This window comes from Acanthopagrus latus, chromosome 4 (genome assembly GCF_904848185.1).
Source record: "Acanthopagrus latus isolate v.2019 chromosome 4, fAcaLat1.1, whole genome shotgun sequence".
Classification (NCBI taxonomy): Eukaryota; Metazoa; Chordata; class Actinopteri; order Spariformes; family Sparidae; genus Acanthopagrus; species Acanthopagrus latus.
Window position 1 is genome coordinate 29,931,680 of NC_051042.1, and position 23,683 is coordinate 29,955,362.

A 23,683-nucleotide genomic window follows, 5' to 3' on the forward strand; every position below is an offset into this window, starting at 1 on the left:
TTGCATCGTTAACTGCGTGTGATGGTGCCTCACTCCATTACACTTGAGGAAAGCATACACTCTAATGACATCCTGCGCATAACCATTATGCAGCAGTTGTAAATATTTGCACCTGAAAAACACAGATATACCTCATTAGGCTGAACTTAGAGGGCAAAGGACGAAGGAGCTCTCATATCAATAATGTAACGACTGTGTGTTCCTGCATTGATATTCTGCTGTGTGAGCGCTGATGACAGTCGGCAAAGCGTACGGATGAATGGGATTATGTTTTTTGGTTGTACTGAAATAAGCATTATTGGATAGTAATTCATTTCTGACACGCGTTACAAATTCTTCATTCCTGCTCTGTTAGCTGTTGTGATTCCTCTCCAAGCCGAAGTCTCTAGCTCATACTAAAAGTGAATACTAGTTGCATGTACAGTCACACACACACATACATAAAGTTTATTCTCTTTTTGATATATACATACGCACACAGCCCAAACAAGCCTGTCAAATGCACAGCAGCAGAAGTCCCTCACCACATACACAATGTGTGGCTGCGCCAGCTCTCCCTCATCAATCACGTCTAACGCTCTCCCTCTCTTGTCCATTTGATATTTGTTTGGTTATTGCCTCTGCTATTATTGTGGCTGTAGTTTGATACATTCCCCGACAGCTCTTATTTCCATTATAAGTCATCAATTAATACAGAGAAATGTAATTATTGTGACAAGGCGTCTAATGTGCGTCGCGGAGATGAGAAATGGATTGTGACGGGGTGTGCTTCAAGCTGTCACACGCGGCGTCGAATTCTCGCCGACCCCCCTCCTTTACAGCACCACTTTTCAAAAAGTCCTGACCTATTACGGAGCAACATCTTTCTAGTCCGTAGGCAGAAGCCCGTCTGTCTTCCTGTATACTGTATGTGACCTGCACTCATGTACAATGGAGTGAACACACTGTGGTAACAGATGAAGAGAATGAAATTGAGACTCACCTATAGTATCTCACGCAGTGGAGTATTTACCTGCAAGACATGTCAACAAAATATAGTTATGCTGATGTCGAGATGTGGTTAAAGCTGCGTGGCTATTACAACGTGCAAGGAGAGAAAAACACAGAATCAATAAACACCGAAACAAACAAAAGATTAAAGCTGAAACATTGCGGTTTGAAGGCTCTTATGTTCCCGAGCCAACTCTCAATGAGAAAAAAAACAAAAAAAACATGAAAGGCTCATTTGAACTTTTTCTTTTTTCTTTTACAATGATAAACAGGTCCAAGACGATAGAGTGAGGCTGTGATTTAGCAATAAGCTATTTCTTAAGATCTGAGCGGCAATCAGCGCTGTACTCGACACGAAATAAGAGACTGTTCACAAACTTGTCCAGCAGATAGGGTGAGATTGAATCTTTCTTATAATCCCTGCTAATTTCCTTTTCCTTTCAGTTGGAGCACAATCATGATTTCAACCACCACAAAATGAGTTAGAGGTAATCGCTCGTCAGCTGTTTTAACGGTGGTGTGAGGTTACTTGTAAGACGCCGTGAAACATATTTTGTAAACAGCGTCCTACAAGACTTTCTGCCAAAGTCTGAACAGTTTTGGTTAAATCACATCTGTTCTTTTTTTTCTTTTTTCTTTTTTTTAGTGCTTGTTTGTTTTGATGCCAATTACTTAAACCGACTGAGTTCAGCCACTTTTGAATCAAAATGTGAGGTTTGTTCGCTTTTGTTGCCAGAGGCGCAATGTCAGCAGAGGCAAACTAGGCAAATGTTCGGGCCCCCAAAGAAATTTGGTAGAATTGGGCCCCTGGTGGACAAACATATCGGCACATTCTGCAATGGTAACTATAAAAACCGCCTCAAATCTCCCATAAAGGCATTTTACTGCCACCTCAAAATCATTCCTGTATGTGCTGGCGATCACTGGCTTTGTCGGGGTTATTTGCAATCTGACAGTGTTGGAGTTGTTGAGTTAGTAAATTAGGTTTTAATTGTTTTGTTTTTCATGTTTTGTGTGTGTGTGTGTATGTGTATGCAAATTCAACATTGGAAACTTTTTAAAAAGTTCAGATTTCATATATTTTTCATCGGTGTCAGATTATTTATATCACACTGGTGATGGACGGTGATTAGGAGGGCGCCCTGGAAATTTTTTCTGCCTTGGGCCCTAATGGACTCTGGACCGCTGTGCCAGACTGACAAAGCCGGTGAAACCACACCTACACAGTCCTAATGAAGCAGCTTCTTGAGTTCAGCTCTCTCTCTGGATACTCAGTGTTAGAAATACTTATCAGTTGATTCCACTTTCCCAAGGGCCTTGAAAGTCCCTATTTATATGCTTTTTTTGGGGTGTATTTAATGTGAAATAAAAAGACGCTCAATAAGAAAAAAAAAGGGATACCTCTCCTGCAAATTTAAAACTAAACTCAACTGCGGTAATATTATACGATATTATCATTATGCAGAGAGAGAGAAAGAGAAAGAGAGAGCACAGCCTTGTGTTTAGACAGCGCAGTGAACTGTGTCTAATATGATTACATGACATTCCTCACATTTCGCACCAGGCCCAGGGGCCATTGTTTGCCCTCGTGTTGACCTCTCTTTCCTCAGATGCCCTGGCCTTGACTCCTCCATGGCTCAGTTGCCTTGTCGCGCGCACTAATTCTTCGACTAAATTCACATCTTCCCCTTCTCACTCATGCATCATGCTGCATCTATCTCTTTTTATCCCTCTTGCTTAGCCCTGTCCTCTCTTGTTTCATCTTGCCTTATCCTGCCAATCTCATGTCCTTGTTATCCCTACCTCTCTCTCCTGCACACTCCCTCCCTCCTCCTCCCCTCCTTCTTTCCCCCTGTCTGTCTCTCCCTCGATTTCCTCCCTCCCTAGCTCCCTTCCCTCTGCTGTGGAGGTCAGGTATGATGCAGAGCCAAAGAGCTCGCCCGTGTTTAATTACATTAATAAAACACCCCGTGAGGTAGAATGACCTCGCACCCCACAACCCTCTCCGTACCCTCCACATCCCTCACCCTCTGCCCGTCTCTCCCCTTCCCCGTTGTTCAGCAGGCTTGGGTCTATTGAGGCTCCCTGCAGGCCCAGTCCAATTGGTGCCAGGTTGCATTTCATGGCTGATTGCGAGGCATGTGTTTCTCCCTCTTCGGCATTGGTTCCGCCCCCAATCTCCAGCAGTTCCCGACATGCTCACTTCACTGGAGGTCATGTCAGAGACTTCTCCCTCCCTCCCTGACCTGCTGCAGGTGGAGGACGCAGACGAGAGAGAGCGCTGGCAAAACGAGACCCTCCTCTCCAAACTGCTGTAATGAGGGACGTGCCCTTCCGGATGAGCTCCTCGGAGATGTAAACCATCCCGATCACTCTCCTTTCCGTTTTCGTTAACATGTAGCCCTCCCTGACTCTGTCAAGAGGAAGGCCATGTGTTTCCCTCCGCGTCTCACAGATTCAATTTGGGAAGGGGAGAGAAACATTCATTTGGAGAGGAGCTTCTCGGCGTGCGCCAGGTTTTGGTTCACTTGGCATTGGTGGAGGCTCTCCGCTCCTTGCGTCATAAAGCTGAAATCGGAGGCACACAAAATGCCCCGTGGGCCAGAAGACAATGGTCCTGTGCACATAAATTATGGCAGAAGCAGGATGGCATATGACAAGCAGCAGTAACTTACTATTATTGCCTGCAACCGATGATGACAATTCCCGTGGTAGCCAACAGGTCGGAGCGATGTAATATGCATAGGATTCATGCAAATGGGAGTGCCTCAAACATGTGTCAGAAATATCACTGCCACTGGGTAGAAACCTTGTATCTTTGAGAAGCAGCCCTATTTTCACACTGACAACCATGCATCCTTATTGTAGTTTATGAATAGATTTTGTAGGCCTCGGGGTCACACAGCTGGTACCTCCTATAAAGAACCACATAAACGTTCAGCTCAGGTAGAAACATGGAAATTACTAGTTGGACTTACGAGGGCTTCCTGCAACAGCGGGAATCTAATCTCCTACAGCCACCTTCACGATTTTCATGAATAGTCAACAGCCTTACCATAAAAAAAGTGGCATCATCTTCCCCAAGAACATTACAGCTTAATGTAGACACATAACTTACATTTCCTCCACAATGGGGAATCCTAACCTTGTTGTGCTCTTTTGGTTATGCTATTTACGCGCCAAATTTTCCCTCCGTGTGTGTATGTTGATACCGTAGCGCCGCCGTGGCACGTCGCTGCCAATATATTACGGGCTAATGGCAAAACCACAAGGGCACTCCGGCACCCTAATGGCTTTGATGGTTGATGCTTTCAGTTAGATTTTGACAGCAAAAAGTAGTTAAAAGCGTTAGACGCTGTGGGCATTGCGAGTCTTCTCAGTGTCAGTGAGCTGTTTTTCTTCCCGCAGCCATTTCTGTTCTCAACAACAGCATTCATCCAAAGAAAGGACAGAAAATCTGTGAGAGCAGAACATGTTGCTCATGTTTATTTGATAAAAAGCCATCCAATGATGAAATGAGATCATTTCATGTCCCCCTGGGTCAGATTCTTAAATCTCTTCCCTAAAACATGTTTCACAGAAAGGCCTTTCATATTATTTGTTTTAACCTACCTTATCTTTGCCATAAATGCTCATTTTATTGATCTCTAATACCTTCTTCAATTCACGGCCGACATTTTTATTGTTTCTCCTTGTGACTTTGAAATACTGTTGGTTCACTGTCTATGAAGTATTAACTGCCTTTAATAGTTATAGCTACAGTGTTTATTATTATCATCATTTCATACATTCTCTTCCATGCATTTCTCTAGTCCCTTTGTTCTACTTCATACACTCTTCACTGTCTGCTTTGTTATTTGTTTGGAGGGTTTTCATTAGATTCCCCGACTAGCAATTAGTGTTCCTCTCCAAAGCGAAGGCAGAACAGTGGCACTCAGTGCCCCATCTCTTTATTGCATGGTTAAGTACCCTTTAGACTCACATGGTTATTAATAACATCATTGCTAAATCACACAAAAAAGCAATGCAGCTAACTAGGTTACCGCGCTGTTTACTTTGCCTCAAAACATCAAGTTAAACAAATTTACCTTTCCCCTCTTTCACTGCCTCTGTCCTCTTTCTCTCCCCACCTCTCTCTCTCTTTCCCCAGTTTGAATGTGGGCACAAAGAGAGGCAGAGAGAGGAAAGTTAATTAGATAGACGTCCAAGGAGGGGGGGCACCTGGTAATGGAAAGGGGCTGTATGGAAACAGATGGCCCAGAATTTATTAACTTGCAGGAGCACTTCAAGGAAGCCACTGCGACCAGACATTAGGCCAGTCACTGTCTGGGTGGGGGCTAGCAGGCGGCTGAATACAGGTAGAGGTTGTCAGAGCCCAAAAATAGAAGGCAGATTTATCTCTGGATTGTTGCAAATGATCCATCAGAGGAGAACAATGGATGCAATCCGGCTCACTGGTTGACGGTTACACTAATGCCTTTGAAGGCCCTCAGTAAGTGACCAGATAGCAACGTTACTGAGCTTTATGTCAGACATGTGTTTTTAGAAATTTTTTTCTCATATACCATACACTATAAATAATATCATTAGATTAAACAAGTATTATTATTAAATATATTTTTTCTGTGCAATACAATTGGACACCAACAATAAAAAGTACAATCCCCAAAATCAGTATGAGATGGGATCTTTAAAAACAAACACTTTCTATGGTGTTGAGCGAAAGTTTATATAATAAATAATTAGAATGTATACTTTAACACATTTTAATTTGAAATGAATTAGTTTCACTTGACTTAACATGAACAATTTGCATAAGATGTTACCCATATATTTTTTTCAACCTTAAGTTCCAGACACAAAGAGACATCAAATTGCATCTGAATGTGTCGAAAGATGCGCCATCAGCAAATCACTCACTTCGCATGGGGCTTGTTGAGCGCTTTGTGGAGAAAGTTGGATGGAGATGATCACAGAAGGCGAGCTGTGGAGGAGTTTGGTGCAGAGCCAGACCTGCCGACAGAATAAACATCTGGAGTCCTATCGGATTCTTCTCTGATCAGGAGCCCTTTCCCTAATGGAGGAGCGCTCAGAGATTACTTTTAAACTTTTGGGATTAAAAAGTGGATTTAGCTTCACTCCTGTTTATCAACCTGACTCCAGCAGAGATACAAGGAGGTAACCAACATTGTGAACTGTGATGTTGACTGCCGGATGGAGCTAGAAGGAAATGTACTTTATCTAATGACATAAATTTAAAGAGAGAAACAGGGAAGAAACAGGGAGAGAACCGGAGTCCCAGGTGAGTGCTGAGTTCAGTTAGGATTTCAAACACACCCTTGGTTTCCGTGTCATTGCTCTTTAAAATACGGCTAATGTTCAGTAAAGTAATCTGGCTGTATGATTAAACAAGCAAATGAATAATGCAAATAAACATCAAACTTTTAATGCGCGGTCAAGAATATGCTTCCCTTTCCTGTTTCAACATACGTCACAGTATTTTTCCAGTGACAGGCATCAGAAATCACTCCTTTTGACACTATAATTTATCATACAATAAAATACATCCTGTAGCTGAAGGTGAAGGTGAATTATCCAAAGCCCAAATCCGTGCAAACTATTCTGGTTTCAATATGGAGTGTGCTCTCTGCTACACTATTCTGAAGTTTAATATGCTCAGACGTATGGGTAAAAAATAAAGACAAACACCTCTTGAGAGGATGAAAAACATTCAATTAATTGAACTGCAAAAGTTCAAGGCAGCTATCTGAAGAGAATTCTCAGTAGCTTGCAGTTTACAGATAGCTTGCTCACCAAAATAATAGCTGTTAACTGTACCCACTCAAGAAACATAATTGTAACTAAATGTTATTACTAATGTCGTTTTAGCCCAAGGTCAACATTAGCAGATTAGTTCGCGAAACACTGAATGAAACAATTTGTCTCTAATTTGCCGCTCAAGCAAAAAGCCTCAATGTGAGGAACTATAACAACAAGAAAATAATTCAGTAACACTTGGGTGACAAATGGAGTTAAATAATAATACAGTATGTTTCTGCTCTGCAGTCTTCATCAGGGTTACATGATATATATATAAAAAAAAGAAAATGTTTCATAAAGGGTAAAATGTATAAAAGGTTTATGAACTGAGACTTCCAGCGGTGAACCTTTATTTGTTCTCTGTGTCAGTGCAGTTATACGGTATTCAATGTCCAACCTTGAGTGCTTGGAGACACAAAATACATCCTTTAGACTGCAAAACAAACATATCCTGTCCTTCCAGCACTATAAACTGCATTATATTGGGTGGAAGCACACTACTGGGAATGGAACATTCTTAGAAAATAAGTAGAAAACAACAATATTTTATTGAGCCCCTGAGGTCCTCAGACATCTTAAGAGAGGTGGGCTTCGATTCCGCCACATACTCAGACCCGAATGTGTATCATATAGAGACACACTTAGATACACTCTCTGCCCTCAACATATGTACCTCAGCTGGGAAATGGAAAAAGATTCAGCACAAGAAAAGGAGCAAAAACACTTACAGGTGCAGAAAAAGTGAAAATAATTTTCGCTACTGTGCGACCGTCATTCATTTTGCTTCTACTTGCAGCGTATTTCTGCATATTATCAAAACACATGATGCACTGTTTCTTTTGTTGAAGCTGTGAGTTATGCACATTTTCTTCTTTTCTTTGGCATATGTGTTTGCCCGTGTTTCCTATTTCTGGACTCAAACTCAGGAAAGGATCCTCCAAAGGTTTTTAGGAGTTGTACGGAGATGTATGAGGTTTGATGTGTTGAGCCAAAGCTCTAAAGGCAACACTGCCGATATCAAACAGCTTGCACAACACAGTGTTAAAAAAGCTAATGAAAAATAGATTCAGGAGGGGAACATGTTACTTTATTTCAGTCTCTCCGAAGTGGCTTGAAGGAAGGCAACGTGTGCGACAGAACAGCTTGTGTACTAGTTGTGTGGGTTCTGTGAAGCAGCGCCGTTTGTGAGTCAACGATGTGAGCTTCAAATGCCACGCTGCTGATCCTGCCGGGCCTCCACCAAAGTAAAAATAGACTGTGATGACATCTCTGTGGTGCCGTAAAAGACGCCCATTAACAATGTGTGTTTCTGCTGCTGCCGAAAGGGAGAACCAGATCAGCTCACCTCAAGCTGTTGAAGCAGCCTACAGCAAAACAAAACAAAACAAAAAAAAGAACACGACTGCCCTCCTTGATCCATCAGTTCCTACTGCATATAAGATAAACAAAAATCCAACATGACAAAATGCCCAGTCTTTGTAAACAGGGGCTAAAGCAACTAACAAGGTTTGACTGGCTGCAGTGCCAGACTGTGTGTTACATCTGATGGAAACAGAGTGCAAGCTGTTGGTGTAAGGCATGGCATCGAGCCTGACAATAGCTGAGTGCTGTGTAAGCTCCACTGTGCTCTTTCTGTCGAGCTGCACAGCATGAGGATCCACTATGTCCTCGCCTGACTCTCAGAAATATAGGATGAACTTGCGTGGGCACCTCTTTGTGAGAATTAAAAGGGCATCATGTCGTGTAGATGTGGGATGGGTGACAGATGAGGTTAGAGGTACTGGAACAGGCCCAGGGCCTCCTGGACCAGACCTGTGAATTGAGCGACTGTTAACATTTCTTGTCGGAAAGTCAGTCAGACGACCCTAGAGAGACTCAAAATGACAACAGAGAGACAAGAACAACACATCTGCTGTGAGACAACTACAAAGACATGTGGAACAATAACGAGATGTAAAACTACTACAAAAAAAAGACACAAAACAACCCTAAATGAGATCCAAAGTGACTACAAAGAAACACAACACAACCACAAAGACATGAAAAAGGCAAGATGACAACAAAGACATGAGACACGACATCAAAGAGATATAAAACTACTACAAAGAGACACAAAACACCTCGAATGACACAAAAAAGATTACAAAGAACCATAAAACAACCACAACCACAAATGAAACGCAAAACAACCACAAGATGTGATGCAAAAAACAAACATGAGACAAGATGACAACACAGACATGAAACGTGACATCAAAGAGATATAAAACTACAACAAAGAGACGTAAATCAACTGCAAGGTGATGAAACAGTGACCACAAATGATCGAAAACCTAGAACGAATGATGGAGCAGAATCGTTTGTGGTTGTTTGCGTTTGGTAACTGTGTCCAGGAGCCTTCCAGTCCCTGGATGTTTGGAGTTACAAATATCAGCTGTGGTTTCATATCAGAATTGTTTAGTTTGCATTCATTCATTACAGTGAATAAACAATGTAACTACTGATGATCTACAATTCATTTTTTGCCAAGAACCAGGGCTTTATATTTGAACACATTTTTTTTACTCATTTTTAAACATGCCCCCCCCTTCTTTAAAACTGTGCAGCAGACACACATCTATTGCTGACTCATTTTGGATTTCCATCAGTAACTCAGCGTAACCCCCTGCAGGGTTTTTTTTTTGTTTTCACGCCTCTGTCTGTGGATGCATGTGAGAGTTGTTCGTTTTGTGTTGACTTTGTGTTGACTTTGTCATTTGCACAATCACTGACTAAGCGTGCACGGTCCAACTTACCAGCCGCACTCTGGTCTCATCACCGCTGCTACTGAAGCTACTCATAACAGATGTGGGCAGCCTCAGAGCAGGCAGCGTCTCACTGATGCAACTGTAAATTGTAGTGTATTGTTTCTGACTGTGCTCTGTTGTATCTGATCGCCTTGCTAATTTCTTTACTTCAGAGGTAATCTATGCTGAGATATTTGTATTCTACTCACTGAGGTACATATTTCATTGCCTTGTGCATTGGTTCAGTTGTCCTTGTATCGTTCTCGTCTCAGTATGCACTGTGGAACGCTGTGAGATGTCAATGTCTCGCCGCCAATGCCACTAAGACAAATCCCTGTACATTTATTTGCAGCCTACGTCTACTACGATCCTGAAAAATTGCCGCCACCAGTGAGAACATTACTTTTTTTACCATTAAAGCAAGAGGGCAGACTCTTTATTGGCATTTTACGGAGCTAATCTTTCAATCACGCTACCTCACAATTAGATTTTTTATTGTGTCATGATGATTATGAACAGATAACTGATACTAATTTCCCAAATGTTAATGGTTTCCATGCTTTCAGGGGCCCTTCCTCTGCGAGGTATTTAAAAAAAAAAAAAAAAAAAAAGTGTTGATTTGAATTCCAAGGACACTGCGGTACATCTATGCTTCAGTCTGCTCTAATTGTATATATACAAAAACATCTGTCAAGCCAGGCTACTGCAAATTGAAACTGCAGTTTCAGTCTGATGTTTTGAGATGCTGATGACATTGCGCTGATGTTATTGTTGGTAATGACAAGCTCAGAGGGGTGTTTATTTTAAAGGCACTTATGAATACAGCTCTGAAAAGTCTTCTCTTTCCCAAGCTGTTGAAATGCCAATAACTTTTATAGTCTGTAGTCATTATGTTGTCTCTGCCTGGTCTATAAAATATAGGCGTTTTTAATCTCCAAGTGTCTATTTAGTCAAGTAAAGGTCATGGGTAGCATGGTAACAGATACCACTAGTCATTACATCCGGATTTATCTTGCTACATTGTCAGGCGCGCTGTAGGCTGTATATATTAAATGCACATATGGCATCTGCTGTCTTTACGCTACAGCCCTTCCTTTGGCACTGTTGTTCAGCCCAGTCTTTGGAGTCACTGTATCATATGTTAATGAGTTGCCGTTTCATATCTGCACAGAAGCCACTGAGACACTTTCTGGAACTTTTCTGAAAGAACACAGCCTTTATTCTGCCGATAGATGAACAGATCAAGGGCCTTCTGGTATGGTTCTAAAATAGTTTTTTTCACACAGGTTGATGTCCACGAGGTTCATTATCAGCTGCAAGTCGCTCAGTCTCGGATATTATCGTCATGGAATAGGAGGGGAAAAATGCTCTGGTCCAAGACAATCACAATTGTCTTGGGCGGGTCTAAACCCAGGATGCAACGGTGGTGCCCCTGCAAGATACTGTTGGGGTGAACTGAGCCTTGAAATTAAAATGTCTCAATCCCGACAAAAAAAGACAACAACGCAGGAGCTGCTAGCTTGTTTATAGCGTTAATGACAGTTAAGGTTAGAATAACCTGCCATTTTCAGGGTGCAAGTTGCTAGCTCGGAGGTTGTTGTTGCTCCCTTATGTAAAAGGGGTTTTGAAAACAGTCTCGCCCAATCGCGAACTTATACCACCAGTCCACATCCGCCGAGTCAGACTGGCAACCAGTTGGATTATTTTAAAGACTGGAAATGGAAGGCTGTTAAAATCTGCTGGTTAATACATGTTATGGTATCTTGTATGTCAAATCTGTACAGAACCAAGATGTACAAATGAGAAAATTCCGATCTGAAGTTTAGTTAGTGCGCTTTAGAGATGTTAGTTGGCAGATTTTGTTAGATCTGGAGCGAGGCGCGCTACAGCATCTGCTTCCCTCTGTTTGCAGTCTTTGTGCTAAGCTAAACTGATTGGCTGCTGGCTCCAGTTTCATATTTACAGCACAGACGAAAGTGGGATTGATTTTCTCATCGAACTCTTGGCATGCAATTCCCAAACGTTGAACTATGCCTCTAACATAAGGAACAGAAACTAGGCCTCTATGATTTTTAAAGTTCTTACAAAACTCCCCCTCCCTCCCCTCTTCTCTTGACTCTCTTTCCAAAGTCTTCTCTCCTGAGGAACCTCTGGGGTAGCCTGAAGACTCAAAGCCGAGATGTTGCCGGCATCCGAGTCAGATTCTATCATCCCCTGACCTCATCCTTCTCCGCTCACCAGTCTGCTTCTCCCCGCCATTTGCACTGCAATAAAGCTTTCCACCACATTCTGCTGAGGCATGGTCTTTGGTAGTTAGTTAACTGCTGTGTAATTGTCCTGCAACTGTCTCTCTAGTACTGAAGCGTGTTTTTCAACTTTCTGTGCATGCAAGCAGTTTTGGGTTTTTTTTGTCTGGGGATAGATGTGTGTGCATTTTGGTGTGTTTAAACTTTTTAAAACATCTGCAAGATATATATAAATATATATAAAAGAAAAAAAAAAACTAGGTCGAATTATCAAAGTAAGGCCATGAAACAGAACCAGTTCTGAGTGGCTTTGATACATTTTACATCAAAAGGATGCACCACAATGATATAATAAACCCCTGACACATTATTGCGACTTCCACTGTTATGTTTGAGATAAATGAAAAAGGGGATTTTTCTTTTTTGTTCTGTAATGCTATTATAAAACACAGTTACTTTGTGTGTGTAAAAGTTACGAACTACTGCTGGAGATAATGTGCTTAAACAGCCGTAGGTACTTTTTAAATCCATATCAGAGGAATCTAGGTTGACAGAAAAGTGACATCAGTTTTACAACAACAGCCTGAGGGGTGGAGAGGATGTGTGTGCATGCATGTACCACATCCTCACACTGATACACACAACACTTATGTTGACACCGCTGCAGCTGCACAGGGGTATTGTAGTTTACTCTTGGACTCTGGTGCAATTTAAAAGATTTTTTCACCCAAAAAAACTAAAGTCATTATTTAGTCACCCCGCCAGCCGATGTAAAGTCAGGTGAAGTTTCAGAGTCCACACAACATTTCTGGAGCTTCACATCAAAACAGCGTTGCAGCACTCTCCTTAACAACTGAAGTGGATGGGTAATTGTTTTCAATTGTAAAAAACAACCGGGACAAAAAAAAGCATAAAATGGCTCCATCCAAAATAATTTGAAAGGATGTTATCCACACAATGGATGGTGGTTGAGCTCGTGCACTCACCTCATGATGAGGTACGTGCTAACACTTTCAGCTTAGCGGCTACTGTGAAGATTTCAGCTCTAAAAAAATGGTGTTAATAATATATTTCACAATCAATTTGTGATCTCGGGACTTGTGGAAACTTGGGTTATGGAATATAAGCTGTATGTTTTTATTATTCTTTTTATTGTTGTCTTTTTCTTATGTTTTAAAACAGGTTCCCATTCACTTCAGCTGTTTAAGAGAATGCCTGCTGTTTTGCTGTGAGGCTCCAGTAAATGTTTGTTGACTACAAATCACTTGACTTTTCATCAGCATGAGGCTGAGGATAATCGCGGGATGTTCATGTTTATGTGTGCGCATCAGCCGTACTCGCAACCTTAGCAGGAACTTGTAGCCACTCTCAAAACACCATGTAGGTCTATTTATATATTCAACTTTTCGCTTTAGAAGACTATGAGATGACCTCAGTGGCTTCAGCCCACTGCTGGATAAACTGTCTTTAAAATGTTCTGTGAGATGATTTCAACCCGCGAAAAGTTGCAGGGTTATAGTAAACATGATCCGCAGCAACCGCCTAACAAAAAGCAAAATGCTGCAAATACATGCAATGGAATAGCAATGGTAGCACCAGTAAAAATCTGTGTAAATGTACTCAGGGGAGGCCTTCACGGAGTATTCTGGGATTCATTAGCTGCCAAAAAGCGGATGAGTCATTGTGGTCTTCCTGACCTCTTATTTGTTTTTCTCTCATTTATTCCTCTCCGTGCGTCAGTGGTAAACTTAAACATGCAGCAAGATGCCTGCTTATCATTCAACAGTACATCAGCAGCGGCACAGACGAAACATCTCCCCATAAAGGGAAAATAGAGATGTAATCTACATTTTCAAAATAAAAATGAACAAACCTTAATTTATCAAAAACATTGTTCAGGCAAGACCAACAATCACTTTCCGCATTTCCCCTCCAGCGCAGAAAGAAAATGAACTGGCAAGAAATTGTGTTTTAAGAGAAAATTATGGCTCCTGAGTGAGTGGTTCTTTATCTTGCAGAGCTTGTGTGGGGGGAACAGTGCGCCCCTCCCTCAGGCACAGACTGCAGTTGAGGTTTGAGGCTGCTCTGGTATTACCATATACACTCACAGATTCACAAAAAAAAAAAAGAAAATACTGTCACACCTCGTCCCGGCTGTGCCATGAATATCAATGGTGGCTCTTCTTTTTGGGCTCACTCGACAAAACAGATAGTGAGAAATGTTCATGCATGACTACCTTCCACCTGGCCCACTCCATATATCCAGTTTAATGGGATAATGAACACACAGTATAAAGGAATTGTGCATGACACCAAGCTGTTATGCACAATGCATGACTTATGTCACTGATTTTTGCTCCTTCAAGGGACTATATTTTTGGTAGCTGTTTCAAGTGGTGTGTCTGTGACATTCAAACAAGTCACCTTGACAGCGGTGTGAATAATTTCGGTGATAAAAACAGAAATGGCACTCACTCAGGACCGGAAAATGGCAGCAATGTGCGAAATACTCTGCGTAAATATTTTTTTTGCATTAGTCTGGAAATTATTTTGCTGACACATTTACCATATCCACACCCCCCCACCACCACAACCCTAATTTCAGTTTCGAAATAGCCTAGTGAGAGAAACATCCTCGCTCATCGCTAATGGGCGAATACAGTTTTCTTTCCAAAAATAATAAGAATATAATTTGAGTGAAATGTGTCTCTGGGTGTACAAGATACTCGAGGGACTTCTTTTCCTCTGCGTTGCTCTTCTTCGCAAGTTCACTTCACAAACACAGCTGGAACTATTCCGGCTGCTCCTTTGTCTGAGAGGAGAGCAATCGGCAGAGGTGCCCTGTGCAACCATCCAGGTGCTGAGCTTGGCACAGACAAGAAGAAGAACCCTGTCAACCTTTCTGATATGCTTGCCTGTGTTCGAACAAAGAGGATGCTTACACACAGGCATAATTGAAGAGATCATGCAGTACCTGCATTTCCTCCTGCCAGGCAGTTTCCAAGTCTTCACAGCTGCGCAGGCACAACTATCCCGCAGAGAAATGACAAAAAACACAAGGAAAAAAAAGAAATCACAAAGCCAATAAGCAGCACTGACACTAAATTAGCTATGTCTTTGTGGGGAAGAATGGCCCTGGTGGTATTGACAAGGGAGACCCCTTGTGTTTTTGATCCCAATTCATAGAAACAGAAAAAAAAGGAAAGAAAAAGCAGGATTTTTTTTTTTTGAGATGGTCTACAAAGACATGATTAAATAGAAAATAAATAAATATTCATAACAAAGCCAACGCAGTGCCAGATGTTACTCTTAGTTCCTCTCAGAATACTACCATCCCCGAAGACTGTTCAGTCTGACAGACATGAGGGGTGAACACACACACACACACACACACACACACACACACACACACACACACACACACACACACACACACACACACACACACACACACACACGGAGGCCTGCAACATGAACGGCGCATAATCCATCAAAGCTGACTTCTCTACTGCCTAGTGACCAGAGAAGTTCATCGGGCACACTGTGACACTCCCCACCGAGGTGACCCACAACAAATGTACGTGCTTATCATGCTGTGAGATATTTTCTGAAAAAGGTGGCCACCCCGTTGTCTATTCATGATAGATAAGACCGTCGCTCTGATAACATAAACACTAAGCAGCTCACCGAGAAGGCATTCAAATGTCAGATTTGCATCATTATCGGGTGGGGAAGGAACCGGTCAGCTCATTTACAGACTCATGGGAAATGCTTTTATTTATTTATTTATTTATTATCTTTTTGCTCAATGTTTCGAGATGTTTTTCAATCTTTAAAACGCCTCTGATGAAGATAGACAGACAGATAAGGCAGCTGAAATGTTAAATATTCTTAGGAGGCAGCTTTATTCGACTAATGAGCAGAAGCAACAGAACAAACTATTATGTAATTACATCTTTTTTTTCTTTTTTCTTCTTCTTTACAAGCCAATTAATTTTGACCTAACAGAGGTTAAGCATGTCGGTTGAATGCATTTCACGAGGAGACACGCAGTATTTCTTTTTCTTTTTTTTGTGATCCTCCTCTGATCCCGTTTTCTCTCCATTTGCCAAATTCCGCAAGGGGATCAGAGGTCAGGCTCGGTTACAGAACAACACCTCTGGAGGTGTCAGAGGCTCCACGTCTTGTTCAAAGACACTTACACACGGCAGATCTTATTAGTCTATATGCTAGCGCGCAGCCCTTATTAGCAATCCTCGTGGTAAATTTGCCACATACACGTACAGAAGAGTCCATTATCGACACATGATATGATCCACCTAAATGCTGTCATATCAAGGATAATTACTCATATCAGTATGAGCCGGACTGCCCTTGTATTGATGTTATATTCCCATCTGCACTAATTAGACCTTTCTGTGTGCAGAATGCTCCGCGCTGGGCAAAACACAATGCGGGCAGCGCACACGCTCACTTGCATGAATAACAAAACTATTCTGAGGAGAGTGGCGGTGCATTCATCATTCCCTGTGTGAACTAAAAAGGACAGACCGCTTTGCAAATTGTGCAGGAGGCCATGAGAAAGAATTTGTAGTGCAAACATGTACTGTTAAAAAATGTGGCTCCAACAATCTATTTCACGGTCTCTGAATGGCAGCGTTGATTCAGCACCACGGACAGTGACACAAGGCAGCGCTGAATCCTGAGCTGACATCGTTCCAAAACGACAGAGTTTTTATTCTCTACTTCATTTTTTCCCCCCCCTCTCCATCTATCCACACTGTCTTCATGTAGAAAGAGAAAAGGCACGGGTTGTTTTTAAATAGTGCAACTCTCCAAAGGCGTACTGCATTCCAGCACGCCGCTATCTTTTTAATTATTCACCCAAATGCAGCTTTGATCCGAGCACCTGACCAAGCTTCCATTTTTCTCTCCAAACAGTCCTTTTAATTTAGGTTTTCAAACCGTTGAAGAATACTCCTGGTATCTGTGGAAAAAAAGTGAGGAAAAACTCCCTCTGATACATTGGAGAAAAACACGATAACATGAAGATCATAATGAGTAGCTTGGAGCATATGTGATGAAGATGGTGGGTCTTGACAACACAGGGGCAACACTTTGAAACAGAATCTGCAATAGTTTACTGATACTAATATACAATTCTTATTGTTTTAAGCAGTAAATCTAATGTTCTGTTTGGACAAAATCTCAAACCCTCAAGGATTTCTGTCAATCGTCTGCCCTATTGCAGAGTCAGTCTCTTTATGTTGTCTTTATTCAGCTACTTATACTTAAACTGCCTCCTAACCATGAAAAAATATATAATACATGAGACCAGTTGAGCTCAGTTCCCTCAGAGCTGTGGTTCTCTGTAACCTCAGGAATCACAGCTCTGTTGGTTGTCCACCCTCCTGGATAGTTAATAGCATTCACCTGGCATCCCACGTGTAAAATAGGCCCTGTTAGATGGTTCGAATGAAAACCAGCAGGCTCCTGGCTCCTGAGGACCAGGATTGAGAACCGCCGCTGCAGAGAACATTTCTACAAGGCTTCACAGCAGTGTCTTTCATGACTGGTCCTCGGGACTTACAGCCCTGCTGGTTTTTCTTTCTAAACATCTGACAGGGACTTTCATTATGCCCAGTGTGCCAGATGAATGTGATCATTTACCTGAGAGGATTGGAGGGGGAAAAAAAAAAGAAAGAAAAGAAAGCAGCGGCAGCACACCTGTGTCCGCCAGACCAGAAGTGTTCTGAGGACAAGGGTCTTTAGTTACGTAGTCTGCATACTGTAAATCCTCCATGGTACAGTGTAGAAGAATTACAATTCATTATCTCTGCCAGGCTGGAGGGGATCGTGTGTGTGTGTGTCTCACATACTACTGGACCCATCAGTCTTAGATTTTTCTCCACGTTTCTGACTGCATCGTGGCGATTCACATGTTTTTACTGACTGTTCTGTTTAATACCATTGTAATGCTGTATAGTGCTGACTCCTCACTCTTGTTACCGGCTGGTGAGGGCAGCAAGTCATCAACGACCGCTTCAAGAACCTTTTCACTTTCGACCATTCGGTGCCAAATTTTGCTATCTTGAGAATCGGTTGTGTTTAGAATTCAAGTAAATCAAGTTTGAAGGTTCAGGGGATTTATTGTCATAATAAAAATGTTTAAACACCTTCATGTTACACACACAAAGAACACATATACAATTTTATATATATATGCACATATACATAAACACATGGATGATCTTTGAATGTGTGTATTGCCATCTTCATATTAAAAGTCTGACATCTAGTAAACACTATCCATCCACCAAGCATCAAGGATGTACACACAGACTCCAGCTCCTCCTCCCGTTGAGTGCAACAGATTGATCCAGGATGTAGAGGTGGAGACAGGTCTCTGTAAAGGTTGTGATCCAGCTCCCATCCTGGATCTCTCCGCTCTCGTCTGTCTCTCTGCTGGTCAGGTTGGATGGTCAAAAAGATTGGAAGTGATCAACTTAAAGTTTGCTTCTCTTTATGCAAAATCCACGCTTTCTCCTCCAATTTCGATGAATGCTTTTTTCTGTTATTGATTATACTTGTTTCAGCGATTAAAACACAAAAATGTAGCAAAATTTGATTTCGGAGCAACTTGCTGCTGCATCTGCATGTGCCGCTGTTGCCATAGTAATAAATACTGATAAGATTTTCTGATGAGAAGATCATCCTCATGTCTTTTTTTAACACAACACGCATTACGACATCGCAAAAGGCATTTTGGGCAACTGGCTTGGCTTTAAAACAAGGCTAACCTGGTCTGTTGCATGTCACGTCTTTACCTTTGTCATGGTTCAAAAACTGTTGTCCACTGAAAAAGTTTGGTCTTATCTTGAACTGAGCATCTGTAGATTAAAGATAAGATCAATATGTTAAGATTCACTAAAGTTAGTCATGATAGAAGATGGAAAAAAAAAAAAGTTTTTGTTATCTTTCTTATCAGCAGCACAAATAAAGGAAAAATCCTTTTGCAGCCACTATTTTAAATGTGTAATTACCAGCTCATCTGTTCCTATTTCCTTGGATAATCAAAACTACAGGTGTATAGCATCACAATGAGTTTAATAAGGTGCATGAGCTGCCATTACAAAGCCACTCCCCCCCCCCAAAAAAAAACCCAACCCCAGTCGTGCCTCGTTGCTCAAACAAAACTAAATGAGCTCACAAAGGCAGCAGAAGTCGCACCAGTGCTGCCTTCACACCCCGTGAACGTCCCAAGCTTTCCACTCTACACAAATGTTTGCATTCTTACTCTGCCCTGTGGGGCCCCTCAGACAGCCTGCTCTCCCATTGGCCTGGGCGGTGCGCTCATTATGCAAATTAGGCGATGGGCGGGGCCTATTCGTAAGAGTACGATTCGACGTCACGGGCAGAGTGGCATGTGAGGTGGTGGTTTTGGTGGTGGTGGTGGTGGGGGGTGAGAGTGGAAGGAGAGGGGGCTTTAAAAAAAAAAAAGAAAGAAAGAAAAGAAATTGAAAACACATACAGAGCACAAGAACAAATAAATGAGGCTGATTCCAAACAAGGGGGCTTTAAAAAGGGAAGAGGAGAGAGAGCAGGGAGGGAGAAACTGTGAGGAGGAGTGGGGAGAGAGGAAGATATAACGGAGGGGGGGAAGAGAGAGAGAGTGCACTGTGCAGAGAGAGAGAGAGAGAGGGAGAGAGGGAGGGAGAGAGAGGGAGAGAGAGAGAGCAGCTCGCCGGCCCATTGAGGAAAGATGGCTACAGTCACTGCAAACGGAGTGCAGCAAGAGAATGGATTCAGCACCACGAACAGCGCCGGCAGGATGAACGGGCTTACCATCGGCCAGAACACCATTCCAATGAAGGACCACGACGCCATCAAGCTTTTCATCGGGCAGATTCCCAGAAACCTGGAGGAAAAGGACCTGAAACCCCTGTTTGAGGAATTCGGAAAGATATACGAACTCACTGTACTGAAAGACAGGTTCACGGGAATGCATAAAGGTTGGTTATTTTGGCATCTTCACTTTTTTTTTTTTTTTTTTTTGTGCTCCTTCAAGGAGAGAGGGGAGGCGGGGAGAGAGGGGAGGAAAGAGAGGTGTGTGTGGTGGTGGTGATGGGGGGGCGGTGGAGGAATCAAACAGCGTCCCAGTTCAGTTTCGTGGGGGGGTTGGAGGAGGAGGAGGAGGAAGAGGAGGAGGAGAAGGGGGGGGGGGGCAGGCATGAAAAGTGTGTTAATTTTTGCAGATGTGTGGGACAGAGTGGGGAGCCTTCACACGCACGCACATATATGAGGAGATTTTTTTTTGGGGGGGGGGACACGTGGAAGGTGAATGGCTCGCGAGGAGTAGTGCATGGGGTTAATTGTTACCGCGTCCAGCCAATCCACGTGAATACTACAGCTGAAAACGCCTTTGTGTGTTTACATTGACTCTCATGTGCTGCTGCTGCCGCTGCTGCTGCTGCTGAGCATCCCCAGTCAGGGGGGCGGGACAGGCGGGCAGGCAGGAGCTCGAGTCGGCGGTGTGTTGTTCCTGCAGCTGCAGAAATATCTTCACAACTAACAGAAAAAAAAAAAAAAAAGAAACCTTCTGTTCTGCATCACAGAGTCCCCATTTGCTGCGTACTGTCAGGGAGAGAAATAAAATGCTTTCAGGGGAGCGGAAAATGCGAAACCATTATCAGGCAATCAGCAGCGGTGATTAAGGTGGTGCTGGCATGCTGCTTTGACCTTTTCAGCGGGGGCTATTATGTCTCCCCACTTTTTTTTTTCGGACGTCATTAGCTGTGGAAAACACTATTTACACGGGCAGCTGTATTGTTTGTGGCCGCTCCGTGGGCGGTTTTTTTTTTTTTTGCAGTCAGGAAGTACAAAGCAGGATAATAGTAGAGGCTGAGATCCAGCATGCGTCGTCTCCTCTCACCTCCCTCCCCTCTCCTCTCCTGACACCCACCACCCACCACCTCCCCTCCTCTTCCTCCTTCCTTACTCGTTGTCCAAAAAAAAAAAAAAAAAAAAAAAAAAAAAGCGGGCATGAGTATTCAGTTTGTAATTAGTCAGGCAACGGGAAATCAGGGATCGATCACTTCTAATGATAGTTATAATAATGAGTGCCTCAGTGAAAAGCTCCGAGGCTCTTTTTTTTTTTTTACTAACAAAGAAATCCTGTCCAAGTCCAACTCTCTCTCTCACTCTTTAAAACACAACTTGTGCACTATTTCTGTTATATGTATATATTCTTATATCCAATGTAAAAAAAAAAAACCCAAAACAAACAAGTGTAGCAAAATGAGCATTTTGATGTAATCATAACAACTCTTATTTTGAAAGGTAGCGTCTATTTTCATTTAGTTGTTCATTTTTTTTCATTACTGGCTCTGAATTGCAGCAGGGTTGTATTTTATTTTTCTTTCGTAGCTGAGGGAAATCTAATAATCGTCCCGATGTAATGAGATGTTACTATTAATGTTTAATTATTGCTCTGAGTGCATTTTTTTTCAAGGCTTTTATTTTTGTAAGGGGTTTAAACATGATTTTTTAAAAAAAATTGAAATCCAAAAGAAGGTCACACTTCCTGCTCTGTCCGTGTCATCAGAAGACAACTGTAACAAACGCTGCAGTTTATCATCAGCTGAACTACGGTGTTTTATAAAACAGTATAGTCGTGACGCTGCTGCTGCTGCTGTTGTTGTTGAGATCGATTTGTTAATTCAATTAAAACGAGATATGATTTCAAATCACGCACATACACACCAGCAGAACTGAATTCACAGTCACTTCACTCCCAGTAAAAAAAAAAAAAAAAGAAAAAAAATCATCTATTCACAAGGCGGGCAAATTATGTATGATATGTAAGTCAGTGGCGACAGTTCATGATCTTATCGATCAGCACCAGTCCGGCGCTCTTGTAGGAGAAAATGAGTGTGGGGCTGAGCGCTGCTCTTCTTGTGTGTGCAGCCCTGAAGGTCTCCATGCACCACCTGTTCCTCCCAAGCACACGAGTCGCCTGGCGCTCAACCCCGCTCCTCCTCTTTCCGGTGTTCTTCCTCGCAGCCCGATGATCGATTAAAACAATATTTCTGATGTTCATGTTGTTTACGCCTGTCCTCGGCCATCCCTGAATGTCAACACTCTGGAGGATGGTTGCCTCGGGAAAGGATAATCCTGTTCCAAAGCCAGACCGTATGCCCGTTCAAATCACCCTCCACCAAGGCCACTCTGATGTATGCATTATGCCCACTTCATCCCACATGACATTCAAAGTCACTTTGGGAGCACAAGCGTGCACTTTTAATAAGATTTCTCCAATGCATTATATGGATGAGTTTTCCTTATTGGCCACTCACCTAAACCATGTTCATGCCTCCAGCTGCGTCGATATGTGATACCTGTGGACCGAAGCAAGACAGTACAAGAGTAAGAAAATGGGATTAGTGTCGTTAACAAAACAGAAGTAGGTATAGTGTATCATCAGCCGTGTCACTCAAGGAGAGCAGTTTAAAACACTGACTGAAAAGCCCATTCTGAGAACCGACAAAAGCTTTTTGTAGGAGAACTGGAGGTAAAATTAATTACTTAACTGTGAGAAGTCCTTCAAAATGCCGCACTAAGTTTGTTCAAACTGAGTTGCGCTGTAAACAGCACACGGAGGTCAGCGCACACGTCTAACTTTTAAATTAAATTGTGACTTAATTTGACAAACAAACCCCATCTCAAGGCCCACTTACTGGCTATTGTCTGGAGCTTTAACCCCATCACACAAACTTCATCAACGTCATATGGGTTCGGTTCGGAAACAAAGCCGGGATGTGCAAAAAAGACCTCTTTAAAAACACCAAGTTAAATAATAATGATAAGGAGATGAAGAACAACAACAACACCATAATAAATTGGCTCTTGCTGAACTGTTCAATATTTCCCTCCTCATTGACCTGCTGCAATTAATCTTGATAGTGAAGTTTCTCTTTGTGTAAAAGTTTTATTTTATCCGTGTGCTCTCTATATCTGCAAAAATAAATAAATAGATAAATAAATAAAATAAAATAAAAAGTTTCAAGGCACTCAGGCATAAAAGCAGCAGAGTTATGGAAGAGTTGCATTGTGGTTGGACAGCACTGCTCACTAGAATTCCCAGCTGGATCAATATTAAACAATCAACAGTCATCATCAGCTTCCCCCACTGAGTTTATTCAGCATGTATATAAGAAATCAAAGGTGTTAAACTGCTTCAGCATTTTAAAATTAACATTAAGTTTATAGTTAAGCTGATTATATTACATTTTGAACCTACAGAGAATTACTTTGTGACTACAGCGCTACAGTGATTTTTTTTTTTTGCCTCTTTCAGCTCTTTGTTTTGGTTTTCTGGCTTCACTCTCACTGCTCATTGCGTCGCCTTTGTCAGCAATAAGCACCTAATTTCCGTGAAATAACTCTAAAAAACTAACTTTACATTTGCCGCACCAGCCAACAAGTCATCTTCCGACAAAGTTACCGACTGGCTGTTGAATACACTGGAGCTTGTAGCAGCTAGAGATCCATACAGTTCCCTTGGGAGGTGGTGGAGACCAAAAGCGGAGCTTGAAGGAGAAATAAATACTGGACTTAATTTCATCAGGTGACCAGAAAACCCTAAAAAGGCTACCTCTAATTAATGCTAATGCCCTGCTAACAAGTTTGTAATCAACTTAAAGCGTGATAATATGTCTGTGCAGTATCCACAGATTGTCTTCTATTGCTGCCAAGTGCCAAATAAAAAGAATTATGGCTGAGTTTAAATAACATCTCTCAACAGTGAAATGATTTTCAGCTTGCTGGTAGTCCATCACACTA

General features: G+C 42.1%; 1 protein-coding gene across 11 annotated transcripts in view; it reads left to right on the top strand.

Annotated features, from left to right (window-relative positions):
* Positions 1 to 19,012: 19,012 nt before the first annotated feature.
* The window catches only part of si:dkey-205h23.2 (CUGBP Elav-like family member 4), a 150,392-nt gene continuing 145,721 nt past the window's right edge, over positions 19,013 to 23,683 (top strand). For 4 of the 11 annotated variants that reach the window (XM_037094586.1, XM_037094591.1, XM_037094588.1 and 1 more), the window contains exon 1: positions 19,015 to 19,854. In XM_037094586.1, the coding sequence (XP_036950481.1) occupies positions 19,605 to 19,854 (250 nt within the window). In that variant the 5' untranslated portion in view covers positions 19,015 to 19,604. Of the gene's footprint in view, positions 19,855 to 23,683 lie in introns of all 11 variants that reach the window. The other 7 variants (XM_037094585.1, XM_037094590.1, XM_037094595.1 and 4 more) reach the window with 4 other exon arrangements.